Below are 15,984 nucleotides of genomic sequence, written 5' to 3' on the forward strand. Positions count from 1 at the left end.
TGTGGCAGCACGTTGGCAAGCACTGTTGCCGCACAGCAAGAAGGTCCTGAGTTCAATTCCAACATCAGGCCGGGGTCTTTCTGTGTGGAGTTTGCATGTTCTCCCCGTGTTTGCGTGGGTTCCCTCCGGGTACTCTGGTTTCCTCCCACTGTCTAAAGACATGCAGCTTGTGGGGATAGGTTAATTGGATAATCCAAATTGTCACTACGTATGAATGTGAGTGCGAATGGTTGTCTGTCCCTATGTGTTGGCCCTGCGACAGACTGGCGACATGTCCAGGGTGTACCCTGCCTCTCGCCCTATGACAGCTGGGATAGGCTCCAGCGCCCCCCGCAACCCTGAAAAGGAAAGCGGAAGCGAATGGATGGATGGATAATTAAATGTGTCAATAATTAATTAAATGTGTCATTAATTAATTAAATATGTCATAAATATTTATGTAATTAATTATTTCCGATTTTAATTAATTATTGCCACATTTAATTAATAATTTAATGGTGTATTTAATTAATTCATTATGGCAGTCCTGGCGTTGTGCGCTCGAGTGGTGCTTCCTCTGTCTACCCACTAGGCAGGCTTTGCCATGAGAAGATCATTGAAATGTGTATCCCATTACTTAGAGAAGAAATGTCTATGACCCATCATATAACAAACTTATAAAAAACATACCTCAGAAATAACTAGTTGCTAGTATTCTTAAAGAAAACAATGTAAAATTAAAATGGTAGAATTTGCTGTTGTATTTTTAGTGTAACAAATACTATTAAAAAACAGATATTAATAAGGAATAACTAGTATTCTGATTATGTAGTATAAATGCTATAATATTGGTATTACAGTTTTTTTTGTCATATTATGTTTTTGTCATATTATGTTAATTCTTGAAATATGTCCCTCAGGTCAGGGCTGGACTGGGGCAAAAAAATCGGCCCCTAACCCTAACCCATTAGGTATTAAAGGAAAAGCCATAAAGCATTTGAATGAAAACAAACGCTGCTGTCACAGTGATGTACACTGTCTTGTTGGTATATATGTATCAGTCTAATAAACTTCCTCCCAATTCTGATATTCTAAACAAAAGACTGCTTGGTCAAGTTAACCTCCTGAACTATCTACAACACATGGTGGAAACCTGAAATTAAGACAGAGAAGACTAGAAGTGAGAGATGATCATTAATGAATGTTGTGGTGTATTGGGGAGCAGCTAGTTCTCTCCCATCATGCCTTGGGACATGTGCTGCTGTTTAAATGTTCTTGTTTTATTGTTTATGGTTAAGTTACTTTTAACTGTTGTGTTTATAATGTGGTAATAATAATAATAATGGATTGCATTTTATGCAGCGCTTTTCGGGGCCATAGAAGCGCTGTACAAGTCCACTATTCATTCACTCTCACATTCACACACAAGTGGAAGCAAACTACAAGCTGCCCTTGGGCAGACTAACAGAAGCGAGGCTGCCATTAAGCGCCATCGGCCGATCTGGCCATCACCAGTAGGCGGTAGGTGAAGTGTCTTGCCCAAGGACACAACGACCGAGACTGTCCAAGCCAGGGCTCGAACCGGCAACCTTCCGATTACAAGGTGAACTCCCAACTCTTGAGCCACGTTCGCCCCAAGAAAAAAAAATTATTCTGACTTTCTTGCTAAGGAGTGTTGTCCATATTTCTTCCATGGACTGCATTTCTCACCCTAGTATGAATTATACATGTGTCTCCAAACTACTAGACAGGTGTCCAATATACTCATTGCTAATCCTGTGCCTTTTGGTCACTCTGATTGAATATCTTGGCATCTTTAACTCTGCTACTTCCTGCTCAGTCTCCTGTCTTTTTGCCAGTGCCACCCTATCCTAACCATACATCGCAGCAGGACTCACTACCATCTTGTAAACCTTCCCTTTCAACTCTGCCTCACTGGCTTGTGCAAATATCAGTTACATTACGTAATGAGCCACAAGACTGAGCACTTTGGAGTTGTGGTGTTTAACAACGGAGGTATGTGCTGTAATTGTGTCTAACTCTTGCCTCCTTGTGGTTACCACTATGTATCATAAATAAATTAGTGTTTAGTTTCTTTGCAAAATAATTAAATAAGATCCTGTTAGGGAAAATGTTATAAAACACTTCTTCAGTAAAGACTCAGAGAAGAGAAACACACAGAACTTCTTGCTAGCAAGGGCAGCTCCCTACTAAGAGACTCCCCTAAGAAACTGCCCCATTCTTTATTTATACTTCAGTGAGTGTATTTGTGTGTGTGTGGGGGGGGTCAGAGTGTGGCCCCATAAACTTCCCTTAACCTGCTGGTCTGGAAAATCTAACAGTTCATCTATATGTAAAGAAGCATTTAAACTAAAACAGACATAGCTACGTTAATCCTACCGTAAAACAATAAGACAAAGTACGAACTCTCCCATACTCCTAGGATTTGGGGGTGAACACCCTAGAGCAGGGGTGTCAAACTCAAATACACAGTGGGCCAAAATTCAAAACTCGAACAAAGTCACGGGCTAACATTAATATTTATTGGGAAAAAAAAAATCTTCCTCCAGATATAAGAATGAATCTTTTCTTATGGACTCAAACACGTTTTGCTGGAAAACTGAATATGGAACAAGCAAAGCTTAATACTAAACAATATATATTAGCTGTATAATACCAGTAGGCCAGCTCTGATAGTAATTTGGTATGACTTCGCGGGCCAAATGTAATTACGCTGCGGGCCAAATTTGGCCCGCGGGCCAGAGTTTGACACCAGCATTCTACCATATGCAAACTTATATCACTAAAAGATTATACTGACTACTAAATACAATTTTCCATTGACAGATCCTTAAATTAAAATCTATTTAAAAAGTTTAAAGTTTTCTCAAAATAGTTACTGATTCAATTAAATCACATTGGACAGTAAGAGTTGTGTTCAAAAATGGGAGTCATTGTTTCAGGAAAAAAATACATAAAAGACACAGTGTTTGTAGTTTTAAGATTTTTTTTTTACTCTTGATTCTCTCTCTCTCTCTCTCTCTCTCTCTCTCACACACACACACACACACACACACACACAAACGGTTTGTGCACATATGTGTGTGTGTGTGTGTGTGTGTTTGTGACAAAGACAAAGAAAGAGAGGTTCTGGGTTCACTAACATTCTTTCTAGCAGATAAAGACATTATTAATTACATAAAGAGTAATGAGTCCCTTCAGCAGCCCGACGGACTCCACCAGGTGGTCTGATGAGAGAGTGGAGAATGATGTGATGTATACAGAGGTCAGATGGCACCAACCTCACTAAAATAAAGAGAAAAAAGGACTCCCACCTGTAAGCTATCAGGCGTGCATTGTAAAGGTATTTACAAAATGTACTAAGTTCTTCAGGGCATCAAAACATGGCAGTACGCACAGGTGGAAAGAAGGTGGAGCCAAAACACAGAGTCGACTCCTAAATCTGTGGAGACATAATCAGTTTTTATCCAATTTAAGAAGGAAAACACAAGATAGCATTAACACCACCGTCCTCGTGGAGGGAGGAACACAAATGATATTCCCACAATGCAAATTATGACCAAGGTCATACCACCGGTTTATTAAAGTACAAGCAAGTCTTCTGCCTCGAGAAATATGTGACCAAAGAGCCTACACAGGATAAACAATCTGGCAGTCGCTTCTGAAATGTTTAATCCAGCAAAAAAAAAAAAAAAAAAACCATCAGTCCCACAAAATAAGAAAGAACTTCCTGTACACAGTTTGTCACTGTTTCACATGTAGCTGCTCTTTGGTCACAGCAATAATACCAAAAACAGATATTTCCATAGGGAACAACAAACATTTCAGAAAGTTTAGACCTGATTTTAGACACGGAAAGAAATCACAAAGTGATGTCAGCTACACTCAGTGTGACCTACTAATGGTATCCGTTGCTTATGGGATCATAATTATTATTTAACACTGCAGACAATTACAAAAGAAGTATTAAAACTGATCTTTGTCTTCATAAACAAAGATCAGTGTCACATGAAATAAATGATGAAGACAACACTTCAAACTATTCTTTAATATCAGTTTTTAGTTTTATTTATTCAGACTGTTGGTTGAGCACATAACCTTAGAGCAACATCCTGATTCAGTTTCATGTGTGGCTGATGATGCAAACACAGTTTGTTTCTTTAACAAGAGTTGGTAGCACATGTGATACTTTAGCTGATACAGTGGATCTGAAAACATTCTCATATTACAGTAAATATACTAACTGCAATTCTCCCACAATCGTTTTAATGTCTAAAGGGAAGGAAGGATGTAGATTTTTAAATTCATCACAGTTTACTCTGTGAACAACCTTTGAAACCTGACAGTGTACTCTTGCACCCTCAGCCTCATGCCATCCCAAAGATCTTTACAACAGAAACACTTTTTTGAGGTTACAGAATTTACAGCTTGCAGCACAATAATGTCAGACATCATTTCACCTGTAGCTGCAGTTTCCATGTTCAATAATATTACTCAATCAAAGATCCATCATTATCAAAGAATGACTTGAAAATACTGATGAAGTGAATAACTATAATAACAAGCTTCAAACCATTTTAATTTCTCTGGTATTTATTCAGTGTGTTGACTGAGCACCCAACCCTTTTCTAAGAAACATCCTTATTCAATATCATGTGAGACTGATGGTGCCAAAAACATGTTTCTTTAATGGGAGTTGGAAGAACATTCTCATATTACAGAACAGAGTAAATATGTATGTCTCATGCACGTCAAGCATCTTGTGAAGTGATGTGACATAAATAAAACTGAACTGAAAATTATAATGAATTCCTGCATCTCTGTGGTCAGTATGAAAAGCACATAAATCACTGATCAGAATATCATTAACTTCCTTTTCTCTTCAAATCTTTAGAGATACTGGTTTCCTAAAATACTTTTGTTCTGGTTTCAATCACGGTCATGACTTTTCCATTACTGTTAATCCAGACTGTGTCTCACAAATTTGTAATTCTATTAAATTTAAAGAACATCGTAAATCATCTCAGGACAATTGGTTGCGTAGCAATAGCAATTGTATTCATATATTATATTTCCTTAGGTGTAAGCTTAACGTGCTTAACACAGAAGACAAAAATATAAAAACGTGTATCTTTTGTTACATTTAATTTTGTAAGGTGCTGTTTTTAAAATCTGTTTTTAAATCTAAGTGTGGAAGGACAAATATGGATTGGTTACCCAAATGGAGATGACATATAAGATGACACTGCCGCAGACTGCCAGCACTTCAACCTCTGCTCATCCCAACCAGCCACTCCATTACCTGTGAAGCACCTCTGTAAATACCTTTAATGGTAGTTGCTACATCAAGGGGTTTGTAGGAGTAGACTGCTTTTTATTTGATCCTAGTTTCCTCCCATTTATCTTAGTTAGGAAGGTAAGTTATTGTCATCTGGTTAATTTTGAATCCAGTCTTTAAGTGATGATGTGATGAATCCTGCTTCTGGGCCCAAACTACCCTGTGTTTAATAAGGATGTTGTGTTTTAATGCTTTGTAGCCGTTTCTATTTAATCTCAACAAGCCCCTATAAACAGTCATTGATCACTGTCAGCCTCTCTTAGGTTTTATTACCGCTATTCATTTTAAAGCTCAGTTTTTAAAATCTTACAATGTAACTACAGCTCAGCCCATGCAGCAGTATATTAATAACTAACCTCGTATTGTGGATGGATTATCTCAGTTGTTCTCCTGGCTGTAGTTTGGTCCGTTTACAGCATCCTGCCATGCGATTGCATTTGTCGCTGACCTTCGGGAACCCTCACGTGAACTTTTATCGAGTGCAAAAAAGTTTGCGTTCATCCTCCAGCTTCACTGTTTATATTATGCTAACCATAGCTGAGTCGCTAGTGATCACGTAGAACATTTTTATATGCCAGCTACCCAAACTTCAGTAACCCTACAAATCAGAGGTGTGGACTCGAGTCACATGACTTGGACTCGAGTCAGACTCGAGTCATTAATTTTATGACTTTAGACTTGACTTGAAAAAATGTTCTAAGACTTGTGACTTGACTTGGACTTTTACACCAATGACTTGGGACTTGAATTGGACTTGAACCGGTTTACTTGAAAAGACTTGATATTTTACCCCAAATACAAAATTTAACATGCATATTATATAGAGATTGAAAATGTGACGTCATTCACGGGTAGAACCGCAAAGGATTCTGGGAACTCGTGGCAAGAGGTACTAGCCCACGCAGGCTTTCAATTAAAATCAGTCACACAGCGATAAAAAGAAACACAAAAATGTCAAGAAGCTGTTGTATTATTAACTGCAATAGCCGGTCGCATGACAGCCACGGGAAGCCGACGGGTAAAGAGATCGGTTGTTATCGGATTACATCGCTGAAGAGAAATTGTTCATGTTTCCGAAGTAACAAAGACGCGACGGGTGGCCTGGATTGCAGCCATTCAAAGATCAAATATAACGTCCCAGAACACTCCAGCTCACAGGTTAGTCTGCTCCAAGCATTTACACAAAGGTCAGTCTGCTGTTGTAGTTAATACGTCATTTTCATAACATAATTGGTGATATAGGTTACAAGCAAGAACAGAAATTGTCGCGCTATGCTCCTTTGTTTATTGTGCATAAATAGTGAATTGTCCTGACACAATATTGTGTTTCGCTTCTGTTATTATGGTACACTGACAAAAACATATACTTTTATTCACAGGATAAAACAGGTTTTTGTATCACTAATTGCCCAGTACGATTACAGCATACAATATTGTTGTCACTGCTACATTTCTGTGATGGGTACCAGAAATTATTTCCACTACTAATTAATTACCGTTGAGCTCAAAGGTCCTATTAATAAACGGTTAAGGAATGTGTATTTATGAAGACGATTTGTGAGACTGGTAAACTTATGATACGTACGATGGTCTTTCGTTCTACACGGTGCATTTCAAGGTCCTGCACCCATCCGTCGGTAAACTGTACCTGGGCTTGTTGCAGTGACCTGAAGTTACTAAACTTCATGAGTGTATGCACTCACTCCAAGAACCGTATGATTATAAATATGCATATAAATTTGCTACGATGAGATAGCTGACTTCATCTAACTAGCAAATGTTGTCCAGGCTACGTTGGTGATACAGTTTTTTTTAATGTGTATGATATTTTTGTCATGCGATTTTAAAGCCGGTCCTACAACCGCATCCAAGAATAACATGCAGCTTATCTCAGAACTGTCGGTGAAAATTATTCTTGGAGCTAGGTTTAATTGAGCTGCATTTTAAAGAGGTGCAATTTCACAATTTGTGTATATTTTCTAAGTTCACTATTTTGTCATGTGTTGAGAAAAACACAGATTTTAAAATTACATGGTCTAATATTTACATTTAGCATAACTGCAACATTATTTTTTCGTTTGTTTTTTTTAAAGACTCGAAAGGACTTGAAATTCAAAGTTTCAGACTTGTGACTTTACTTGGACTTTTACACCAGTGACTTGAGACTCGACTCTGACTTGCCTGACATTACTTGAGACTTGACTTGAGACTTGAGGATAAAGACTTGAGACTTACTTGAGACTTGCAAAACAATGACTTGGTCCCACCTCTGCTACAAATGTCACTGCTGTTTACTTCTCTGTCTTCATTTCTGTCGGAAGTGATAGCAGAGTTGTACCTTTTAATTTGTTTCAGAAATCTCTCTATATAATGTTTAGGTGGAAACTAGTGAGCTAACTTCCTGCTAACTTCTAACTCAGTTAAATTTCATAAATTCAATTTTCATGGATGCCTGGATGTTAAACTTAATTGTTACACCTGGTAGAGCAGCCACACTGATCATTTTATTACAGATGAAAGAATTTAGACAGTTTTTCAACTATCAGTGATGCTGCAGTGATCGTTTGACCTTGGGACCTGCAGTGGAGTTTGGGCCCAGACATGGCTAATGATGTCATACTTAAAAACTGGATAGGTAAGTTATAATATTTCAGATAGTTTCTTTTGCTCCACCCTGAAGTTGCATCCAGCTCCTTCTATGTGTTAATCATTGTAAAATTGTACTAACTGTGTGCTGTGGCTCCTTGAGGTCTGACGAGGATGGATCACCTTTATGTTGTGGTCTGACCACCCCTAGACAGGCCATAACACTTTAAATTCCTTGAAATAGTGAAAACAGCAAAAACAAAAGGGTCACATGCTACTCTCCGTGTGACAGCACAGCCTGGTTGAAACACTGTAGGAAGGTGGAGCTCAGTCTAATCAAGCCCCAGTAAAGAGGAAGAAGAGATTCATCTTCATGAAGAGAACAATTAAAACAATATAAACACACTCAATACACATTATGACCTGTGTAACTGCAGTTTGGTTATAGAAACCATGCATCTTACCCACAGATGAGACAGCACTATCAACGCCTCATATTGCCATAGGGAACAGACCATTTGAAAAATGTTAACCTACCTTAAATTTGAAACTAAAAACTATCAGAAAGTGACATCACCTGTACTCTTCCAGTGTATTTTCTGCCATCCATTATTTATGGAATAATAATTTAATACTGCAGACAACTATTTAATCCAAATTAGTAAATATGCATATCAGCGATGTGGTGATACATAACCATCCTTTTTTTATTTACAAAAACATAAAATAGTTATAAAGACATTAAGTTTAAGAAAACTACTTAATTTTACTGGTATTTGTTGAGTATGTTGACTGAGCATCCAGCTTTCCCTGAAGAAACATCCTGATTCAGTTTCATGCAGGACTGATGGTGTAAACCCAATGTTTTTTATGGGAGTTGATAGCACACGGAGAGGTGTGTGGTGATAGAGTTGCTATATTTCTTTCAAGACAATTTAAAGTCCTAACAACATTTGGGTTGACACTAAAGTCAGACAGAAAGTCTCCACTAAAAAGTGGAAGCTGTTATACCTGCAACAGGAAACAGTTCAGAACGAGATGTCATAAAATCTCATTTAGGGTTAATTTTTAGTCAGCTCAATAGTTTTTGTCTGCAAAGTGTATTTTAGAATTCAAAAACTGAAACGTAAAAAAGCACATTACATTTTACCCTGAACACTGCTTTCCTTTACAGAGACAAAGCCCTTAAAGAGAAACTTACACTTCGTTTGTTGATCTGTGCATGAACAATGTCTGTTGGCTCTGAGTCAACAGACATATGCCAAGTGTTTGCTTGTGGTTTTGAGATGTATATCTAAGAGTGAATATAAATGCAGGACTGAGACTTATTTAGCACATCCACTCTGTAAGACTAAGGTTATAGTCTGACGCTGACAAGAAGAGAAGATATCCTACAATATTTGTGACATAAGATTCCTGATCATCTTCCATCCTTCCTTATATTAACTGCTGGTCACTTTGGGTCTTCTGTTTCCTGCAGATACTAAAGATCACCATGATGAAGCTGATGACTGCTTCTGCACTTCTCTTTGCAATGGTGACCCTGACCACTGCTGCTGGTGAATATTATTGTATATTTCTTTTATCATACTGTAAAGGCAGGGAACAACACAGATGCAATAATTTTGACTTCTTAGTGCTCTGATTACTTTGAGATAATATTTAGTGTCTGGTTAACCTGAAGTGAAAATTGAAATTCTAAACCGCCATAAAAGCCTCTAGAGTTTCTATCTTTAACCGCAACCATAAAAAACAACTTTCCTAAATATGATATAATGTCTATTTTTCTTTTTACAGAATTACTTGGAGGCAGTTGTTGGAATACATATTTGCTCATAAACAACATTTTAAATGTATAGTTTAAACACCACATAATATTTTCATGTTAATCTGCAAAGTCTGTGGTAAATACAATGATGTTAAAGGCTTATTTGATCAAATTAAACCAAACATATCTAATAATTGTTTTGTTTTTTTATTCAGATTCTAATTATGAATATTGTAAGCAGTAGGGGTGCAACAATACTCGTATTGATTTTGAAATCAAACCTTCATTCAGATCTGTCGTTTGGAACTATTTTGGTTTTCATGTGAAGCAGGACCCTGATGGTAATGGTAATGGACAAAAGTAAAACAGTATCTCAGATGTGCCACGCAACGCTCAATTGGTGGGAACTAGTAGCGCAGTTTAACTAGCGCAGTTTGCTTGTTAACGTGTTGACACCGTCCAGCCCCACACACGGAGTGGCGTTAACGTCATTTCAACGAGATTAACGCTGACAGCACTAGTGGGAACACAATGAATATGACTGCACATTTACGCCGACATCGTCCTAGTGCAAAGACAAGTGGAAGCAGACAAAAACAACAGGCACGCATGCTACAAACTTTACCCGAGTCATTTAGACAGCCGTTAGCACATGATTCTCCTTATGGGGACCTGATATGTTTAATATGCTGCTGAGAATATAGCCCAGAAGAAGCGTATAGTATAGCTTTTATTTTGGAAAGACCCATTTCTCTGTAATAAACTCTCTTTTCCAAAGATGAGTGATTTCTCGATCGGATAGAATTAATTTTTTATTATTTTGTTGTTTCAGCAACATTAAATTTAAAAACGGTGCTTTTCAGTTAAAATATATATTTATAACTTTAATAAATGACAAATTAAAAAGGCATGAACATTTTTTTGTATCGAAAAAATATCGAACCGTGACACCAAAGTATCGAACCGAACCGAACTGTGAATTTTGTGTATCGTTGCACCCACAGTACTAGTGTCAATGAAACCAGTTTATCACATACAATGACTCAATTCAAAATCATGTTGTTTGTCAATAGGAGAATGGTATCTTGTGAAGAAGTCCCCATCTTGTCCCTGTGGTTGGACTGAGTACTACGACCAGTGCCTCATCTATGTTGCTAAGCCCATGAGCTGGGCTCAGGCTGAGGTAATATCAGTCATTATCACCAACGAGTTATTCTGAAAATGTTTTCTCTGATATTTACGTTATTAAGTATCATCTTCAGGATCAACAACTGCTCTTAAATTGATGTTTCACAACAACAATACTTACATTCTGATGACATTTGCACACAAAACAATTCATCCATCCATCCAGTGATTTATTTTCTGCTGCTTATTGTTGCTGTAGTGGGTGGGGGCAGTAAACTAAATAGAAAAGTTTAAGAAGTTTAAGACGTCCCTCTCCCCGACCACATCTTAGAGCTCATCCAGATTAACAGTGACATTCCTGGGCCAGCCAAGAGATGTAATCTGCATGATCCATCAAGTCCTGGGTTTGTCCCAGAGACTCCTAGGAGATGCCTGGAACAACTGACCCAGGAGGTACCCAAGAGATATCCACATCATCTGGCTCCTTTTGATGTGGATGAGGAGCAGCTATACTCTCGTTCCTTTTTGAATGTCTGAACTCTTCACCATTAAGGACATTAAGGGAGAAAACAAATGCTATTTGGAGAAAACTAATGTTGGCTGCTTGCAGTCTCACTCTTTTGGTCAATAGCCAGTAGTGATGTGTCGGTTGCGAACGAAATGGCTCTTAGAGCCGGATCTTTGACGTGAACGACTCGAACCAGCTCCTTATCGCAAGCCGTGGGGTTTTTTTCTTTCTCTCTCTCGCACTTTTTTTCGCTTCACTCCGCACAGGACTTGGGCTTTGCACTGGGAAGAGGGGGGGAGGGGCGGTAGTTACACTCGCAGTAGCACAGGAACAGAGCGAGAGGGAAAGAGAGCGTAAAGAGCCAGGGACAACAATATTAGAGACAGCATTAGAAAGGTATAGTAATCATCCACAACTATTTTCAGTTGTGGATGATAAAGGATTCAGAAAGTTTATTCATACAGGCCCATATGACAGAGAATATGCATCTTGTTTTTGTTTTCATATTATAATTTTTAATTAATTGTGTTGTGGTTTGCAGTGTTATTTCACTTTACATTTGTTTAAAAGGAAAAAGCTGAAAATTTAAATAGTTAAAAGTTTAAATGTGAATAGTTGGTTTTTGTATTATATGATTTATTTATTACATTTTATGTGGAGTGAATAAATAAAAGTATATTTATGGTGGCCCCTAGAGACAAAGCAGGTACAAACTCCAAAACACGTACAAAACACAACAGAAGTGCTCCAGGATGCTAGTGACCGTGACACCAAAGTATCGAACCGAACTGATACCGTGAATTTTGTGTATCGTTGCACCCCTAATAAATATATATATAAATATATATATATATATATATAAATATATATATATATATATACACACACACATATATATATACACACACACACACATATATATATATACACACACACACACACATATATATACACACACACACATACAATATATATATATATATATATATATATATATATATATATATGTGTGTGTGTGTGTGTGTTTACCAATGTAAAGAAAAAATAAAAAATTTTTGGCAATTCTGCTGTTTCTTCGCTGTAGATAAACTGTCAGTCCATGAATGCAAACCTTGCATCTGTGCAAAGCCTTGAGGAGTACCAGGTGATTCAGAGGCTGATATCTGATGCTACTCAGCAGGATGGACCTGCTTGGATTGGCGCTTCGGATGCAATAAAGGTATGCTAACATACACAAAGTTATTTACCAGGAAATTAAGAAAAACAAGAATAAAAAAGAATTCCACATGCACAAAACAAAAAGGGTTTTTTGTGCCTAAATAGACAAAAGACGAAAGAAAACTATCAATGTGCATTTTTTTAGAAAGTATAATTCATTGTTTTGTTTTTCCCAGGAAAAGTTTTGGTTTTGGAGTGACGGGACCCCTCTCAAATATACAAACTGGTGTACTGGACAGCCTGATAACTTTCAGGGCAATCAGAACTGTGCATATGTAAATTTCTCAGGTAAATCACTGTGTGGTCATGATAAAATAATCATGTGTTTACTTAGCACTAACTAGGTTTTTGGTACTTACAGACAAAAAGTGCTGGGATGACGGTGGCTGTGAATATGTTATTCCATCTGTCTGCGCCAAGAAAAACTGATGAAAGCACAAATACTTCACACAAGATATCACCTGAAGAATCTGTGTGCCATTATACATCTTTTATCTCCTTTATTGCTGTAATGCTACGCAAGGAATGAAGCGACAAGTAACATAAACAAGAGCTGGGTTGTCACTTAATACAAGAGAAATGAATTTGTTGTGGAAAGAATGCTTTTAGCACAGTTTCATTTAGATGTAGACTGAACTCTTATCTCTCATCTTCTAAATCAATAAAGAAAGAGCATTGGATGAAGGTGTGTCATTAATCTGTCTTAAATTCATTAAAGCTTTGCAATATGTACTTCAGAATCTGTACAGTTCTGCAACTATCACTGTGTGGTTTAATATTCGCAACATCTGGAGCTACAAGGTCATGGAATATAATAGAAAATCTGGAAATCTTTTTTTAACTCATTCACTGCCAGCCATGAGTCAACGTATGCTTTCAATTGACGTCTATAGACGTCAATGGCAGTGAATGAGTTAAGTGGCGTTTGTAGGGTTACTGAAGTTGGGCTAGCTGGTATATAATGATGTGCTATATGGTGGCTAGCTACACAGCTATGGTTAGCATAATATAAACACAGTGAAGCTGGGGGATGAATGCTAACTTTTTTCCATTCGATAAAAGTTAACATGAGGGTTCCCAAAGGGTTAGGAACAAATGTAACTGCATGGGAGGATGCTGTAATCGGACCAAAATTCAATGAGGAGAACAACTGCAATATAAGGTTAGTCATTAATATACTTGTTACGCCCCTAGTCTAGGCGGGTAGGGACGCACATAAGGTTGGAGGAGAGAGAGACAAATCCCCGCCCTGGTTCCCAAGCCAAACATCCAAACCAGTTGTGAGTAAAAAAAGTGATTTTATTTAAGGACAAGAAGCATAGCTCCAGGGTGAGCCCAGGCCAAAATAATAAACAAAACCAACTAAGTCCCACCAGAAAAGACTAACTAAACCCTAAGAAAGAAAAAAGAACAAACAAATGCCAGAGCTATCCCTCGCTCCCTGACCAAGAAAACAGGAGAAAACGATTCCAAAAGAAAAGGCAGCTCACCCCTTCCGCTTCAGCCCACGAGTGCTTTTACAATTCACACTCCCACAAATACACAAGATAAACACAGGCTGGGAAAACCAGGGTCAGGACTGCGACGGCTCCACACTCTCTCTCTCTCTCTCTGGAGCTGTCAGAGCGGCTTTTTGAATGTGGTCACCTGTTCCATGGTCCAATCAGCTGCTCACTACTCTTCATTAGGGGAGGGACCTGTAAAGAGTCTTAAACACAGTAAAGAGACAGAACAAACAGCCCACACAGTGTTCTTATGGCCACAGCCGTAACACCCCCCTTCCCAAAATCAAAGACATCTCCTTTGTAGATGTTTTGGACAGTCATGTTTAAGGGAAAACACGGGATAGGGCATCCGCTAACACATTCTCTGTGCCCTTTTTATGACGGATTTCCAAATTGAAGTCCTGCACCAGGAGGGACCACCTCATCAGCCTTTGGTTCGAGTTCCGCATCCGCATTAGGAATACCAAGGGATTGTGGTCGGTATAAACAATCACAGGCGAGGGACTGCCACCGACATACACCTCGAAATGCTGCAATGCAAACAGCAGAGAGAGGGCCTCTTTCTCAATCGTGCTGTACCCTCGCTGATGGACATTGAATTTCTTTGAGAAATAGCCGATTGGGTGATCCACACCATGATGGTCTTCCTGCAGCAATACGGCACCTGCCCCGTTTGCACTGGCGTCCACTTCCAACTTAAAAGGGCGTGCAAAATCAGGGGCGGCCAGCACTGGCGCACTGCACAGGAGAGTCTTAACAGCCCGGAACGCACTCTGACACGCAGAGGTCCACACAAAAGGTCTCAACACACTAGTGAGGCTAGTGAGAGGTGCGACCACGTCCGCGAAGTTTTGACAGAAACTCCGGTAGTAGCCCACCATGCCGAGGAAACGGCGAAGCTCACGCCTAGTCTGAGGGGCAGGAAAATCCAGTATGGCCTGGATTTTGGCCGAGATAGGGCGCACTTGCCCCTGACCCACCTGCTTTCCTAAGTACGTTACCATGGCTTTACCAAAATCACACTTGGCGAGGTTGAGGGTGAGGGATGCCCTTTCCAAGCGATGGAACACATCAGTGAGTGTCTCCATATGCTCTGACCAGGTGTCTGAATAGACGACAATGTCATCCAAATACACTTCACACTTGCAGACGCTGCCCAGCACGATATTCATGAGCCGTTGAAATGTGGCGGGAGCGTTGCGCAACCCGAAAGGCATGACAGTGTACTGGAGAAAATGGTCAGGAGTAACAAAAGCAGAGATTTTGGCCGCACATGATGTTAGGGGAACTTGCCAATAGCCCTTTAACAAGTCCAGCTTGGTAACGAGGATAGGAGTCAGGCTTGGTCACACTGTTCACCTTCCGAAAATCTGTACAAAACCGTGGGGTCTTATCCGCTTTAGGCACTAGGAGACATGGGGAACTCCACGCACTAGAGCTAGGGACAGCAAGACAATTCTCCAACAGATAAGAGACTTCTGTCTGGAAAAGAGCACGCTTAGTGGGATTCACCCGGTAGGCATGCTGTTTGATTGGAGGATGGTCCCCCACATCGATATCATGCTCCAACACGGTGGTACAGGATGGAGTGTCCGAGAAAAGATTAGGATGATTTTCAATCAACCGACACACGTCATTTCGGACATCATCGTCTACCCCAGTTAAATGTGACCTTAAATCACGTAGGATTTCAGAATTCCTAAGTCGTGCGCAGCCCACAGCACAACCGAAAACCAAATCGTCACCTACTGGGTCATACCGAGTTTCGGAAACCGGCACCCCAACAGTCGCAACTGTTGACACACCACCAGCAAAGTAGGGCTTCATCATATTAATATGACACACACGGCACTTTTTCCTTCGCTCTGGGGTGTCGATGACATAATCCGTGTCACTCAATTTCGCCTGCACTGTATACGGACCACTGAACTTG

At 39.2% G+C, this 15,984-nt stretch overlaps 1 protein-coding gene across 1 annotated transcript; it reads left to right on the top strand.

Annotated features, from left to right (window-relative positions):
* Positions 1-9,197: 9,197 nt before the first annotated feature.
* LOC113018272 (ladderlectin-like) lies at positions 9,198-13,226 on the top strand. The gene is made up of 5 exons (XM_026161330.1): positions 9,198-9,483; positions 10,766-10,875; positions 12,413-12,547; positions 12,723-12,834; positions 12,908-13,226. Exons 1-5 carry the CDS (start codon positions 9,420-9,422, stop codon positions 12,973-12,975), a joined length of 489 nt encoding a protein of 162 aa, XP_026017115.1. The 5' UTR covers positions 9,198-9,419; the 3' UTR covers positions 12,976-13,226.
* The last annotated feature ends 2,758 nt before the right edge of the window (positions 13,227-15,984 follow it).

The sequence above is a fragment of the Astatotilapia calliptera genome, unplaced genomic scaffold (genome assembly GCF_900246225.1).
Source record: "Astatotilapia calliptera unplaced genomic scaffold, fAstCal1.2 U_scaffold_52, whole genome shotgun sequence".
Taxonomy (NCBI): Eukaryota; Metazoa; Chordata; class Actinopteri; order Cichliformes; family Cichlidae; genus Astatotilapia; species Astatotilapia calliptera.